Below are 14,550 nucleotides of genomic sequence, written 5' to 3'. Positions count from 1 at the left end.
CTCTCTCTCTCTCTCTCTCTCTCTCTCTCTCCCTCTCTCCCTCTCTCCCTCTCTCCCTCTCTCTCTCCCTCCTTCCTTTTCCAATTGGGGTTAAGTGACTTGCCCAGGATCACACAGCTAGTACATGTCTAAGGCCATATTTGAACTGAGATCCTCCTCATTTCAGGATTGGTGCTCTATCCACAGTGCCACCTAGCTGCACCTCTCTACGTTTTTTATCACCCTGTCTCTCTGGACATTGTCAGACCGAACAGAAAAGAATTGGAATAACGGGGCACTATCCATTACAGTGTCTTGTCCTTGAGGGACCTGCACTCTTAGCCTAGGGCCTTGAAATGCTGATTCTTTTCCTTGCCTGTTACTTATAGCTATAAAGGTTTTTTGAGGAATGAGGGAAGCAGGTCTGGGCCTGCTTTTCCAAGCAGAAAATTTGAGTCAGAAGAGGGCAAGGTCATAGACAAAGAATGGGTGAGAGAGCTGGAAATACAATCCGTGGATTTTGATTCTGAGCTTTCACTCTCGGCCTTGGCCATTTAGACATTTTGGCCTGGTGGACGATTACACTTCCTTAGCAGAGCAAACCGGTCTCTATTCTTAGCTGCATGTCACCCAATCTCAGCATTTGGTGTGAGTTGAACATGCTTTTTTCTCATTAGCACGAATCCTTCAGCATTCAAAAAGAGAAGGAAGGTGTCGCTAAATCTGATATAGGAGGGGGAAGGGATGGGACCTGGAGTTGAATGCATGTTCTGTGTTCTCAAAAGATGGTATTGCTAAGCATTAAATATTTATAATACCTTTTAAGTGTTCTCTTTGCTTGTGAAAGCCTCTCGGGAGACTGAAAAACACACAGATCATTTTCTCCCTCACTAAGCCTCAGTTTCCTCATCTGTAAAATGAGTAGGGTGGAACTAAGTTATTCCCCAAGGTCCATTTCAGCTTCAGCCATCTATGAGCCTGTGCTTACTCCTAGGAATACACGATTTCTTCCTGCATTTAGAATGAAGCTGAAATTAAGCATGGCGGTTTTGGCTTCACAGCTCCCAATTACTCAGGAGCTTATCATGCCAAAACATTTTTCTTTTGGCTTTCTACAGCCTTGTTGGCACAAGGCTCTGGGAATACTGTTAGATCCTAGGAAAAGGGAGCCTCAACATTTGCTACAAACTTGAAGGCTATTTGGTTTAGTTTTTTAATTTCTTAATAAAGGATTGGTTGATCTAAAAAAACAAAAACAAACAAACAAAAAAACCTCCCCAAAACTATTGTTCTGGCAATCTGGACCAAGGAGCCTGAAACTGACAGCTAGACAATGAGGCTGAAATCGACATATAATAAGATCTTAAATACGCCTTTGATTTAAGGAGTCTCAAAGAGGAAAATCCGGTGATGACAAGCTATAATTCCTCGGGACATAAAAAGTAAAGTCTCTTTTTCTTTTTTCTATCTAATCCAGCCTATTGATCTTAGCTGTTTCTTCTTTTATTGGTTATTTTTACTGCTACAGTCCCAGTCCACATTTGGGAACTTTCCAGACAATGCAAGTGTGCACAATCCAAACAAAAGGGTTGTTTTTTTTCTCATTAAAAAAGAAACTACATAAAAAATAAGATGAACTTTCTGGATTATTAAACCAACCCTACTGCCTGGTCATAATGAGAGGAAATACTTGGTAAAATGACCTCTATTATAGATGTTGGACGTTTTAGAGAAAAAAAAATGGCCTTGTGTAATTTAGATTAGCTTCTTGACAGCTTGCATTCTCATTCAAGGCATCTTTTAAATGCACTCCCTTATTTCAAGAACCAGATAATGGGCCTTAAAGACATTTCTATCATGATGTACTGCAAGAATTTTAATTTAAAATTCCAATTCTATTGGAAATTCACTTACAAGGGATTTCTGAGTTATTTGCATGACAAAGGCACTAAAATGGAATTGTGGTTCCATTATAATTCTTCTTACTCTAAATTTTTTTTGCATTCTTAAAGTATTTCTAATAAAAATTCTTTGTTATAAAGGTGGACTTCAAACACACACACACAAACACATAGCACAAAACCAGCAACAGAAAGCCACAAAACAAAAACAACAACCCCTCCCCCCCCCAGAATGCCAAGGTTCCCAAAGGAGAAAAATCACTTTCTAGGCCAACACTTCTGAGGGATTGAGAAGGTGCCTCTTGGCTACCTCTCCAGCAGGTGGCACAGACTCATCACTGGTCATTCCGTAAGGCATCTTAGGCTCTGCTCTGATTCAATAAGTTTTGAAAAATCTTTAGCTAAAACTTTCCTCAAATGGCTAGGGCCTGTCTACCACAAGGAAGCCTGAATCCTAAATCACCAGTGAAAGTTTCTATAGCCAGCCCAACCTCCAGGGACAGATCCGATGAGACAGATCCCTTCAAGCTTGAGAGAGGCTGGCGCTTTAAAAACTGGATCTCCATAGGAAGAATGCAGGCCATTGCATCAATTTCTGTTGCACTATAGCTCTCTCCTCTCCTCTTTTCTCTCCCCTCCTCTCTCTGTCTCTGTCTTTCTCTCTCCCTTCCCTCCCTCTCTCTCTTTAAATTACCATTAATGAAAACTTTTTTACTTCCCTGGGTCAGCCTTAGTCCCAAGGTAGCAGTGGCCATACTGGTGAAGTTAGGCCCAGGCATATTGGTTTACATTCAGAAGGCATCATGCCTTAGACATTATCCAATCCAACCTCCTTGCATTTTTAAAAAAATTAAATCTAATTTTTTTAAATTAACAAGCATTTAAAAAAATCCCCTCATTTTACGGATGAAGAAACTGTGGCCCATAGAGGCAAATTGATTTGCCTAAAGTTAAATAGATAATAAATAGGAGAGTTAGGATTCGAACCTAGGTCCTCTGACTCTTGTGCCAAGCTGTGTGGACAAGTTGTTTATGTGATATTGGTGAAGGGTCACTGGAGAGGCTGCCGGCCCCCAACTCTCTGGAAACTAGTTATCTCAAGTGTCAAACACAGGCAATAATGCCCCCTTTCTCCAACCCTCTCCACTTCAGTAATGGTTCTTTTAATAATAATAAGTGGGGGTGGTTAGGTGGCACAGTGAATAGAGCACTGGCCCTGGAGTCAGGAGGACCTGAGTTCAAATCCGGCCTCAGACACGTAACATAAAACTAGCCGTGTGACCTTGGGCAAGTCACTTAACCCCAATTGCCCTATCCCCCCCCCCTGCAAAAAAAGCAAAACAATAATAATAATAATAAGTGATTTGATGATGGTGACAAGTAGGCAGTGCTGGAGAAAGAGCAAACAACAGACCAACAGTGAGAGATCCTAACTTTTCATCTCCATGAGTACCCATTTACCCATCTTTAAAATGGGGATAACAACACTTCTACTATCGACCTCACAGGGTTGTTGGAAAGATCAAAAGACCTGGGGTCTGTGAAGCGCTTTGAAAATCTTAACTATAACAGGTGACATCTGTGTAGCACTTCATGGATTACAAAGTCGTCACGACAATTTTCTGAGTTGATGCTATTATGATGCCCATTTTATGGATGAGAAGCCTGAGGGTGACAAAGGTGAAGTGACTTATTCAGGGTCTCACAGCTAGTAAGTGAGAGGATTCTAACTTTAGTCTTCCTAACTGTCCACACCCAGCACTCTCTATCTCTCCTGGAATAGTGAAGGAGTGACCTCTGAGTATTATATGACTGTCAGTTACTATAATTATTCAATAAATATTATTATATATAAAGCAGTAGAAGGATAAAAATTAGTGAAACACATTCTCTGACCTCAAGATGCTTATAATTGAGTGGCAGAAATATAAAAAATGTACAAATAACTAGAAAGTAAATAAAATACATGCGTCACAAATAAGATACACATAAAATGTTATGTGAGATCTAAGGAGGAAAAAATGACTTCTTAATGGAAAAATCAGGGCAGACTTTCTGGGGGAGGGAGCCCTCAAATGGGGAAGCTTTCAACAGAAATACATGCGTCTGGGAGGGCAGTACAGATGTGGGGAACAGGAGCCACAAAAGTAGTAAGGTAGAAAAATATGGGATGGTTTTGGCAAAAGGTGAGTAGCCCCATTTGGTTACAGTTCTCAGAATATATAAAAAAATCAATGAGAAAAAGTCTTACTTCTATCTCTATGACATCTCATAAAGCTCTCCTTCTCTTGGCTCACATATCTTTTTTTTTAACTTTTTTTTTCTTTTAGAAGGGGGTAAGGCAGGGCAATTGGGATTAAATGACTCGCCCAAGGTCACACGGCTAATAAGTGTTAAGTGTCTGAGGCCGGATTTGAACTCAGGTCCTCCTGACTCCAGGGCTGGTGCTCTATTCACTGCATGGCTCACATACCTTATTCAGGGTTTATCATATCTCCCATAGATTACTATATTAGAGGCAGCTAGGTGGTCTAGTGGATAGTACACATTGGAAAGGTCCAAGTTCAATTTCTGTCTGAGATACTCACTGGATGTGTCACCCTGGGCAAGTCATTTAACCTCTGTCTGCCTCAGTCTTCTCATCTGTAAAACGTGGATAATGCTAGCATCTTACCTCTCAGGGTTATTGTGAGGATCATGAGACAATATTGGTAAATTGCCTGGCACATAGCAGGTACTATAAAAATGTTAGCTATAATTACATAAATGCTACCTGTTATTATTGCAACAGCTTCCTAGCTGGTCTTCATTATTATATTATTATTATTACCAGCATATGCTATTAGTCAATTAACATAATTTATTTATTATACTATAACTAATATTAATCAGTGATGATGATGCTTTGTAAGCCTTAAAGTGCTTTGGTGAAATGGACAGAGTGTCAGGCCCGGAATCAAGAAGACCTGAGTTCGGGGCAGCCAGGTAGCACAGCAAGTAAGAGCACTGGCTCCAGTGTCGGGATGACCTGGGGATCGAATCCTGGGCTCAGACACTTAGCACCCACCCAGAAACACCTGGCCGTGTAACCTTGAGCAAGTTACTTAACCCCAATTGCTTTAAAAAATAAAAAAAGACCTGAGTTCAGATCTGATCTTAGACACTTACCAGCTGAATGACCCTGGGCAAATCATTTTACTTATGTTTGCTCAGTTTTCACATTTTAAAAAATGGGGATAATAACAGTACCTGCCTCCCAGGATTGTTGTAAGGATCCAATGAGATAATAATTATAAAGCATTTAGCACAGTGCTTGGCACACAGTACTGACACTAAGTGTTCGCTGTTTTTATTATGACTTTTTATTAACTGAGTACATAGTAAGCCCGTAAGCAATCTTGGTGGATTCACAGATGTGCTGAGGATCCACTGGTACATTATTGTGTTGATTCCTGGTAGAGCAAACAGATTCCACCTGAGGTGCTGAAATTTCCCTTCCCAATTTTCAGGCTAGAAAGGTAACAAGCACCCAGTTTGGAATAATCCTTGACCACTGAAGTCCTGTAGGAATTTCAGGTAAAAGAGGAATATTAAGCCAGAGAATGATGGTGCTTCACTGCATGACAAAGTAGGTAAAATGATCCCAGCGTATTTGTATGTTGTTATAAACCAATTAAATGACGCACATGCTGAAATCGTTTACAATTTTCTGTATGACCAGTCAGATATGCAGCTTTAATGGCAAAAATATGACAAATTGCATGTGCTTTACAGAAAGCCTTCTGAAAGGTTGTGCATAAATCAAAAATAATTTAATTGAATCCTATTTCAAATGTACTGAGCAAGCTTCTCAGTAAATTGTGTTTCCTAATGTAAAAAACCACTCCTAATTTATCCTCTGTGAATATCAGAGAGTTGATATTACCTGTATTGTAAACCAAATCTGACTATTAAATGAACGCCTGCCATTACATTCTTCACTGCTGGGGGAGATGGGAGGCAGCTGGGTATGGCGTCCTGATTCCAGTTATTAGCTCTGATACTACCCCTTGTTAGCCATGTAATCTTGAGTAACCTCAAGGAGACTTGGTGTCCTGATATGTATAATGGAGATGGCAAGACTTTGTCTACATACCTTCTAGAATTGTATTGAGGAAGTATTTCAGCACCTCATGGATATGGGCACCATGGGTATGGGTATAGGTATGGATACCACTGGCGTGGGCAGAAGTCTCTCTACCAACATGAAGCCCAATTTCCTATGACCTGGTAGATTCTTTTTGAGAGCTGCATTGGTTGAAGAAGGCCTCTCCCCACTATGGCCAATCCAGTGATGAATCTCTCCACTCTTAGCTAGGCTGGCCCTTGGACAAAATGCATATAGTCTGTCACTTTTCAAGATGGTAGGTCCTGCCAGAGCTTGGGGTCCGCTGGAACAACCCTACGTACTTCAAGCCATAGTGAGGCATCCCAGGTAGACATTAGGTGAGGAATAATTAACTATCAGTCAGACAATACTCATTTATTAAGCATTCACTATGTGCCAGGCACTGTGCTAAGACTGGAAATATGAAGAAAGGCAAAAGTTAGTTCCAGTTCTCAAGGAGCTCCCAGTTGAATAGGGGAAGACATGCAAACAACAATGCACAGACAAGCTATAATATGTAACATAAACTGGGAAAAATCAACAGATGGGAGGTACAGAATTAAGGGGAGAAGGTGGGATTTTATATGGAATTCAAAGGAAGCTAGGAGGTGGAGGTGAGGAGGGAGAACAGCGCAGACACAGTCAAAACGCCCTGAGCTGGGAGGTGGAGTGTTTTGTTCAGGAAATAGCAAGGATACTAATATCCCCGGATCCCACAGTGCACTGGGGAAGGCAGTGTAAGGGGTGAGAAAATTACAAAGGTGAGGGAGGGGAGACAAGCTCTGAAGGGATCTGAACACCAAATAGGGGATTCTACATTGGATCCTGGAGGTGACAGAGACACTGGGGTTTGCTGAGTAGGGAGCGGATATGGTCATGCCTGCACTGGAGGAAGATCCTTTTGCCAGGTGAGTGGAGATTGACTGATTGGAATAGGAGAGACTTGTGCACTCCTAACACTGGTCATTGGCATGATCCAGGCATGAGTACTCATGATGAGGGCTTGTACATGGCAGTGTCAAGGGAGAGAAGGGAACATATTCTAGATAGGACAGATGGGATTGCTTGTGCCAGTAGAAGGGTGTGCCTTGGCAAAGAGAAGGGCCATCCCTTGATGGGAGACAGCGATGATGGAGGAGATAGTGACAGAAGGCCTCTGGGTGGTATGAGACCAGGAGGAGGGGAGAAGAGGGAGCTCTCAGAAAAGTCTCAATTTTTTTTGGTAAATATGAGTTTCTCAACTGAGAGGGTAGAGGGAAGGGGAGTTATGGAGGGTTTGAGGTGGAATGAAAAGATTTAGAAGAGTGGAGGGGATGGTGACTTAATTTGTTGTTCAGTCATTTAGTCGTTTCTGACTCTTTTTGATCCCATGGATGCCAATACTGTTCATGGTGTTTTCTTGGCAAAGATACTGGAGTGGTTTGTCTTTTCCTTTTCCAGAAACAAACAGATGTTAGGTGACTTGCCCAAGACCACACAATTCATAAGTGAACTCAGATCTTCCTGACTTCTGGTCCAGTGCCCTATCCCCTGAGCTACCTTGATTAGGGAGGTATAAAAAATCTGCCTTGCAGTAGTGAGGGCCCAGCTGAGGTTAATTAACAAAAATTTGTAGTGGGATAGGGACTGGATCTAGTAAATATAACTCCTTAATAAGGAAATTCCCTCCACTCACATAAAGCAACACTTTCTCAGTCACTTACTGAGGGTCACATAGCCAGCATCTATCAAAGGCATTATTTAAAAAGACTCCCCTAAGTTTTAAAAGTTTTAAAAGCTCCTCATAAGAATGACAGCTCACATGTGTAATGGTGTTTTAATCATCACAAAACAGCTTTGGTCAAAGAAGTCTACCCCGAAGGCCTCCTCCTGCTTTGAAGGTGACCAAGACATTAGCAGAGCACAGGTTCTAAAAGGTCCAATCACTGGGTCCCAGGGACAGAGATTTAGAATTTAGAGGCCACCAAAGGAAATTCCCTCATTTTACAGAGAGGTGAAGGAACGTGTACACATTCACACTGCTGAAAGGTCTTGATTAAAGGCTCAGCAATGCAACCTTTAGAGAGGGTCCTTCTCAGACTGGTCACAGCTCAGTGGAATTCTGAGTCCCAGACACTGGGATGTGTCCCTCCTTCCTAGGTTATCTCAAACTGGATATCCCACAGGCATCTCAAACTCAATATGTACAAACTCATTATCTCCTTCTCCAAACCCTTCCCCCTTCTGAACATCCCTATTATTGGTACCTCCAACCTTCCAGTCACTCAGGCCCCCAAACTCAGAAACATCTCTGACCCCTCACTTGCACTTACCCCACATATGCAACTGACTTCTTCTTCACAGTATCTCTCATATAAGTGCCCTTCTCTGCTTGTCCCTCCACAATCCCAGTTTAGGCCCTAATCCCCTCTCACGTGGACAATTGTAATAGCCTTCAGATGGGGTTCCCTGCTTCACACCTCTCCCCATTCCAATGTGTTCTCCACTTAGCTTCCAAAGGGATTTTTCTAAAGCATTGGGCACTTCTGACCATGATCCTCATCTGCTCAATAAACTCATACATACCCCTGTCACCTCCAGGATCAAATACAAAACCCTGTTTGACTTTTCAAACCCTTCACAAGTTTGCCTCTTTTTGCTTTTCAGGTATTTTTACACTTTACGCCCTCCACACAGCCTGCGGTTCAGTTTTATTGAATTACCTGTCATTCTGCAAACGCAACATTCCATCTTCCATCTCTCTGCATCTGCATTTCCCACATCTATACAGCTCTGTTCCCTTACCTCCATTTCTGAGTTTCCTTGGCTTCTACCAAGGCCCATTTCATATCTCACATTCTGTTGTAGGAGGCCTCTCATGGTCTGCATAGCTGCTAATGCCTCCCCCTTGCAGATTGGCATCATTTCCTCTGAATATATATTATATATACGAGGTTATTTCCATGTTGTCTCCTTCCATTAGAACATATGCTCATTGAGGGAAGGGAATGCACAGAACCTGGCACATAGCAAGTGCTTAATAAAATGCTTGTTGTTTGACTGATACTGATCACATTATTGATCCTTGAAATACTGAAGGGTAAGCCCGCCTCACTCCATTTACACAGTGCTGTAAGAGTGTCTCCCTGTAGAGAAGGTAATAATACAAAAGTGAAGTCATCATTTCAGTGAGCTGTCCATGGTAATAAAGCTCCTGTCAGAGCCAGAGTTGAAACCCAATTTACTTGTTGATATTGTTCAGTCATTTCAGTGGTGTCTAGCTCTTTGTGACATTTGGGGTTTTCTGGGCAAAGATACTGGAGTGGTTTGCCAGTTTCTTCTCCACCTCATTTTACAGATTAGGAAACTGAAGCAAACATGGTTAAGTGACTTGCCCAGGGTCACATAGCTAGTGAGTGCCTGAGGCCAGATTTGAACTCAGGAAGAGAAGTCTTCCCAACTCGAGGCAAGGTGATTTACCCACTCTGCCACCTTCACTTCTAATATTACAACTATGTCTCACATTATAAAAGAGGCCTCAAAAATACAGAAAGTACCAACACTTTATCTCTGATTCTATGCCCCTGGGTGTGTGGGTCCTCACCTCTTGGGGAATAATAAACTTAAAGGTCAAAGGAAAATAGGTGGTTCAGTGGATAGCGTCCTGGGTCTGGAGTCAGGAAAATCTGAGTTCAAAATCAGCCCCAGATGCTTATTAGCTGTGTGACCCTGGGCAAATCACTTAACCTCTTTCTGCCTCAGTTTTCCCATCTGTAAAATGGGGACAAGAATATTGCCTACCTCCCAGAGCTGTTGTGAGGATCTAATGAGATGATTGTAAAGTCCTTAGCCTAGTGCCTGGCACAGAGGATGTTAGTCATCATTGTAGCTATCTATATCAGCTACGTTAGCTATTATTATTATCGATGCAGAGAGCTTGGAGACGCAAGGCTGATTTTCCCAACTGCTTAAAGAGCTCTCTGAAGGCAGAAAGAAGCACCACTGTTGCCTCTGCTTTCAAGGCTGCCAAGTGGCCACTTTTTAAAAAATTGGCAACTATTTTCGGAGCCTTCTTATGTGATGAGTACTTTGTTAGGCGGTACCACCGGGCTGGAAGCTTGAGGGCTACTTCCTCCTCCCAAGGAGGTTATCGTCTATGTCATGACGTGCCAAGGGATGTGGATACTGAAGCTGTTGTCGCTACAAGCAGTCCCTTAGTAAACTGCCTCACTGTAGGAGATGATTCAGCTGTTAGGGGCTCTGTCACCCTTTCAAAGAAATCACTTCTTTCCAACACGCCCAGTGATTTACTCCCAGAAAATATGTCCATCTTTTTCTAAATTAAGCAGAACTAAAACAACAAAAGGATCTTCCAAAGAAACAAGGAAACACGCATTTATTAAAGCAAATACTGCTCACCAGGCACTGTGCTAAGCACTGTACAAACATGACCTCATTAGGTCCTCACAACAATGCCAGGAGGTAGACATGTTACGATGATCCCTGCTTTACAGATGAGGAAACTGAGGTAGACAGAGGCTAAGTAACTAGCCTAGGGTCACACATCTAGGAAGTTTCTGAGGTAGGATTTGAACTCAGGGCTTCCTGACTTCAAGTTAGCTCTCTATCTGCTGTTCTACCTAGCTGCCTCTCAGAATAAACCACCATGGGGCAAAACCAAATTCTTGAGGCAGAATCAAAATCTTGAGACAGATTCAAGCCAGTGGCAGGCAGTGCTTAACAACCTAATGGCCGATATAGTATGAGAGCAGAGAAAAAAGAGAGAATGGCTGAAGACAAGCTGGAATCTTTCAGAGAATGCAGAGAGGGAATCCAACTTTCCCAGGGGAAAGTCAGCTGCTTCCAAGCAGCAGCCACCGCAGGGGTCTTAGGAAGTTGACAAGGCAAACAGCCCACCAATGTTCCTCAGTTCACTTTCTTTTCACCAAGAGACATTTCTACAAAGCTCCTGCCTTTGAGGTTTTAATGGTGGATTCTAAATAAACAATCAAGGGAATGGAAGAAATTGAGCCATTCAGGTGCTTTTGAATCAAGACACTCTTTGAAGTGAGAAACAAGTGAGAAATGAGTATCTGCTATAATATGGATCTCTGCCTCTTGAGAAAAGCAGTTTCCAATGAATTTCCCTTATTACAATGAGAAAACTGTGTAAACGAGCACATCCCAGGTGGCCATGATGCTGGCACACTGCTGAATGATCACCTCGGGCTTCTTGATTTTGTCTGAAAGCAGGCAGGCACTGGAAAGAAGACAGTGAGCATCTCCCCCACACCCCATGGTGGGGGTGGGGGGCATTCCAGTCTGTTATACTCTACCTTGAGAGCCTTTTGTGCAGGTTCACTTGAGCCAATGGCGATCAGGTTGGGTCCAGCCATACTGCAGAAACTTTTCAGATGCAGAGTGTCAGACACTGGCACTGTGGAAACAGCATAATCCTATGCACAAAGCAGAAAATTATTAAGCTTTTTAGCTGCTGAGTTTCATCTTCACAAATTAAATTAAAAAAACATTTCCCAAACCCTATCTTTCCACGCATCGGCTGTTATAGGGGACTGGAATGTCTGGAGGGAAAGCTAGGATTTCAAGGGGGGTGCAGTATTACTCGAATGGATCTGTGATCTCATGGATTTGGGAGTTCCCTTCAATGATGCAGATCACAACCCACCCAGGCCTGCCCAACCCATATGGCTCTTGTCCATGTCCTCCCATAATTTCAGCACAGAGGGCCCACCCTTCTTCTGAGGTCACAAAGATACCAGGGGAATCCTCAGGCTGTCTACCTCTCATCCCACACCCTTGCTACTTGACCAGTTCATCTCTTTTGTTGTGCATATATGTCCCGCAACGACATCCTTAGTCCCATTCTTCTTGAATGTTCTTTATTTGGGTGATAGTGCAGCTTCTCACTTCCACCAGGCCCCTTCTCGGTGTAATCCCATTTTTAAAGCCTCAGAGACTGTAGTGTTACGTATCTCCAAGTCATGACATATAATCTGTGTGATGCTCATTCTTAATTCTCTAGACACTGTAGTGTTCCATGACTCACTGCGATTTAATAGTCTGTGTCAAATGTCAGTGTGGGCACCTGTTTCTGGGAGAAGTTTGGGGGCTTACTAATCTGACAAATCAGTCAAGTTTCTAACTCCAGGATCAGTGTTATATCCACTGTACTCCCTGACTGCCTCAAATGAGATAATGTATGCAAAGTGTTTTGTAAATCTTAAATCACTACAGAAATGTGAGACGTTATTATTATTATACATCAGTTAGACTAGAGAATTAATTAAACCCATATATTCCTTCCAACAGCATTTATTGAACACCTGCTGTTTGCAAGGCACAGCCATCCTTTTACTCACCTTGAAAGTATCAGCCAGGATTTCTGCACCACGTTGATTTGTCCTTTTGGAGAGGCCCACAAAAAATTCCCTGCCTAGATAAAATGACACAGACTCAGTGAGGGGCCCTAGCAACTTATCAACCATTTATTTCATTAAAAAATAATTAAAGTACAATGCAGTACTCTCTAATCACAGTGGCCCACCTTAATGCTATTCCCACCCCATTTACCACTACCCACTCGAAACATCAGCTCATTAAACAAATGACTAAATTAGTTTGTGAGATAGAGTAAAATTATTTTCATAACCAATTTTATAATATTTGAAATGTTGGAAGACAAATAAAGAGGCTTGTGACCAGAAACAAAATGGTGACTTTTTTACTTTTCAGCAGCAATGAAAGTTGCAATTTTACAGAAAATCACTTTAAGTTTTGGGAATTTCTTTATGAAAACAGTCCTCTTCCCTTAAAAAAAAGGACATCCAGAAAATGTAGAGAGCAGCTAGTCTTACTGAGTATATCATTGACTGCTCTTTCAGCTTGTTCCCAAATCTAATCCAATGTAAACTCCTTGAGAGCAAGAACTGTGGTACTTTTGTCTATGACAAAACTCTATTATGGTTTTGTTGTTGAAGAGTGTAACAGCAAGTACCCCAGCATATGCAGGGTGGCTGCCCACACAGGTTCTTGGATCTGCTTTTCTAGAGGAAAGCAACTCAAAATGAGTTAACAATCGTGCTTTAATCAATCAAACATATCATTTACCTAGTTCAGGGGAAAAAGTCAGCACCCCGAACTTCAGAGTATACAGACAGGTTACAAGCAGACGTTACAAGAAGACAGAGAAACATACCAGTAGACAGGCCTCCAACTGTCTGACCATTACATCCATACCTAGTCAGTTACCAGACAGGGAAGCATCAATATCTGAGTTTTTCAAAGCCAGAGGGCTCAACCAAAGGGCTACCCAGAGTCTCGTCTGGTCAAATCACACAACACTTCTCAAAGTGAGCCCCAAAACAAAGCCTCACATCAGGGTTTATATATATATATAGCCTTCTCCTGGCTCAGAGAATGTTACAAGCCTCTTGACCCCCTGCCGTATCACAGAGCACCAAGGTGTGGGCATTCCTGAAAACCAAGCCTCCTGCCATAGGCTCCAGGTACGCTATCTAAGGGCCTATCAAAGGGCCTAGGGGCAGGGAAGATATTAAATTCCCATTCCCATAACAAAGAGGCAACATAATATGGATGAAAGAAGGCTAGCCTAGGAGCCGAAGGGGTGGATTTGAGTCTCCAAGTAGATTTCAACATTAATAGCCAGTGTGCTGGACAGAGAGGATACAAGACACCAGAGGTGTTCTAGCCATATCAGAGAAAAAAGGAGGGTCACAGAAGGCATAGGACTGCCCCTGGAGATGGACAAGACAATGATAAGTGAGGATGGAACAAAGTCACAGCTGACCAACTCTTAGCTTGTTTCTTTTTTCTCTATCAAGGAGTGATATCTTGGGAGTAAAAAGAATGTAACAAAAAGAAAATCGGAGTCAATACCCAAGATAAGTTAGGAGGCAGGAAGAGAGCAAGGGGCAGTGAGGTAGTGTAGTGGATGGAGTTTTGGGCTGGAGTCAGGAGGACCCAAATTCAAATCTGGCCTCAGATACTACCTGTGTGACCCTGGGCAAGTCACTTTACCTTGTTTATCTCAGTTTCTCATTTGGAAAAGGAGAAGGAAATGGCAAACCACTCCAGTATCTTTGCCAAGAAAACCCCAAATGGGGCCCCAAAGAGTTGGACATGACTGACAACAAATAACAAAGCAAGACAGTACCCAACTGCCTCTGATGAGTTAAACGGATCAGGTCCTGTTGAAATATATCCCAGGGGACAGACAGAATTGGCTGATGTGATGGTTGTAATACTGTAAGTGATATACAAAAGATTATGGATAATATTAGAAATTAGGCAGGACTAGAAAAGGGCAAATGTTCTTCTAAGTTTCAAAAAAAAAGGGAAGACTGGAGCCTGAAAATTAGAGGCCAGTGACCTGGACCTTGATACCTGGCAAAATTCTAGAGGGGAATATTAAGGGGATTTAAAAAAAATTACTGATACTTTTTGTTTTTATACAATAGATACTTCCCACACTTCACAACAATGCCACCTCCCACCTTCCCAGCC

At 42.3% G+C, this 14,550-nt stretch overlaps 1 protein-coding gene across 2 annotated transcripts in view; it reads right to left on the bottom strand.

The window, feature by feature from the left end:
• The window catches only part of DDAH1 (dimethylarginine dimethylaminohydrolase 1), a 201,222-nt gene that overhangs the window by 44,474 nt on the left and 142,198 nt on the right, over window positions 1-14,550 (bottom strand). For both annotated transcript variants that reach the window (XM_069094583.1, XM_069094585.1), the window contains exons 3-4: window positions 12,387-12,460; window positions 11,343-11,462 (exon numbers count right to left, since the gene is read on the bottom strand). In XM_069094583.1, the coding sequence (XP_068950684.1) occupies window positions 11,343-11,462; window positions 12,387-12,460 (194 nt within the window). The remainder of the gene's footprint in view (window positions 1-11,342; window positions 11,463-12,386; window positions 12,461-14,550) is intronic.

This window comes from Petaurus breviceps, unplaced genomic scaffold (genome assembly GCF_028583685.1).
Source record: "Petaurus breviceps papuanus isolate PSGF00001 unplaced genomic scaffold, PetGlider_PUasm1.0 220, whole genome shotgun sequence".
NCBI classification, from domain to species: Eukaryota; Metazoa; Chordata; class Mammalia; order Diprotodontia; family Petauridae; genus Petaurus; species Petaurus breviceps.
Note: the sequence above shows the minus strand (reverse complement) of the source record. Positions and strands in the feature narration are given on the sequence as shown.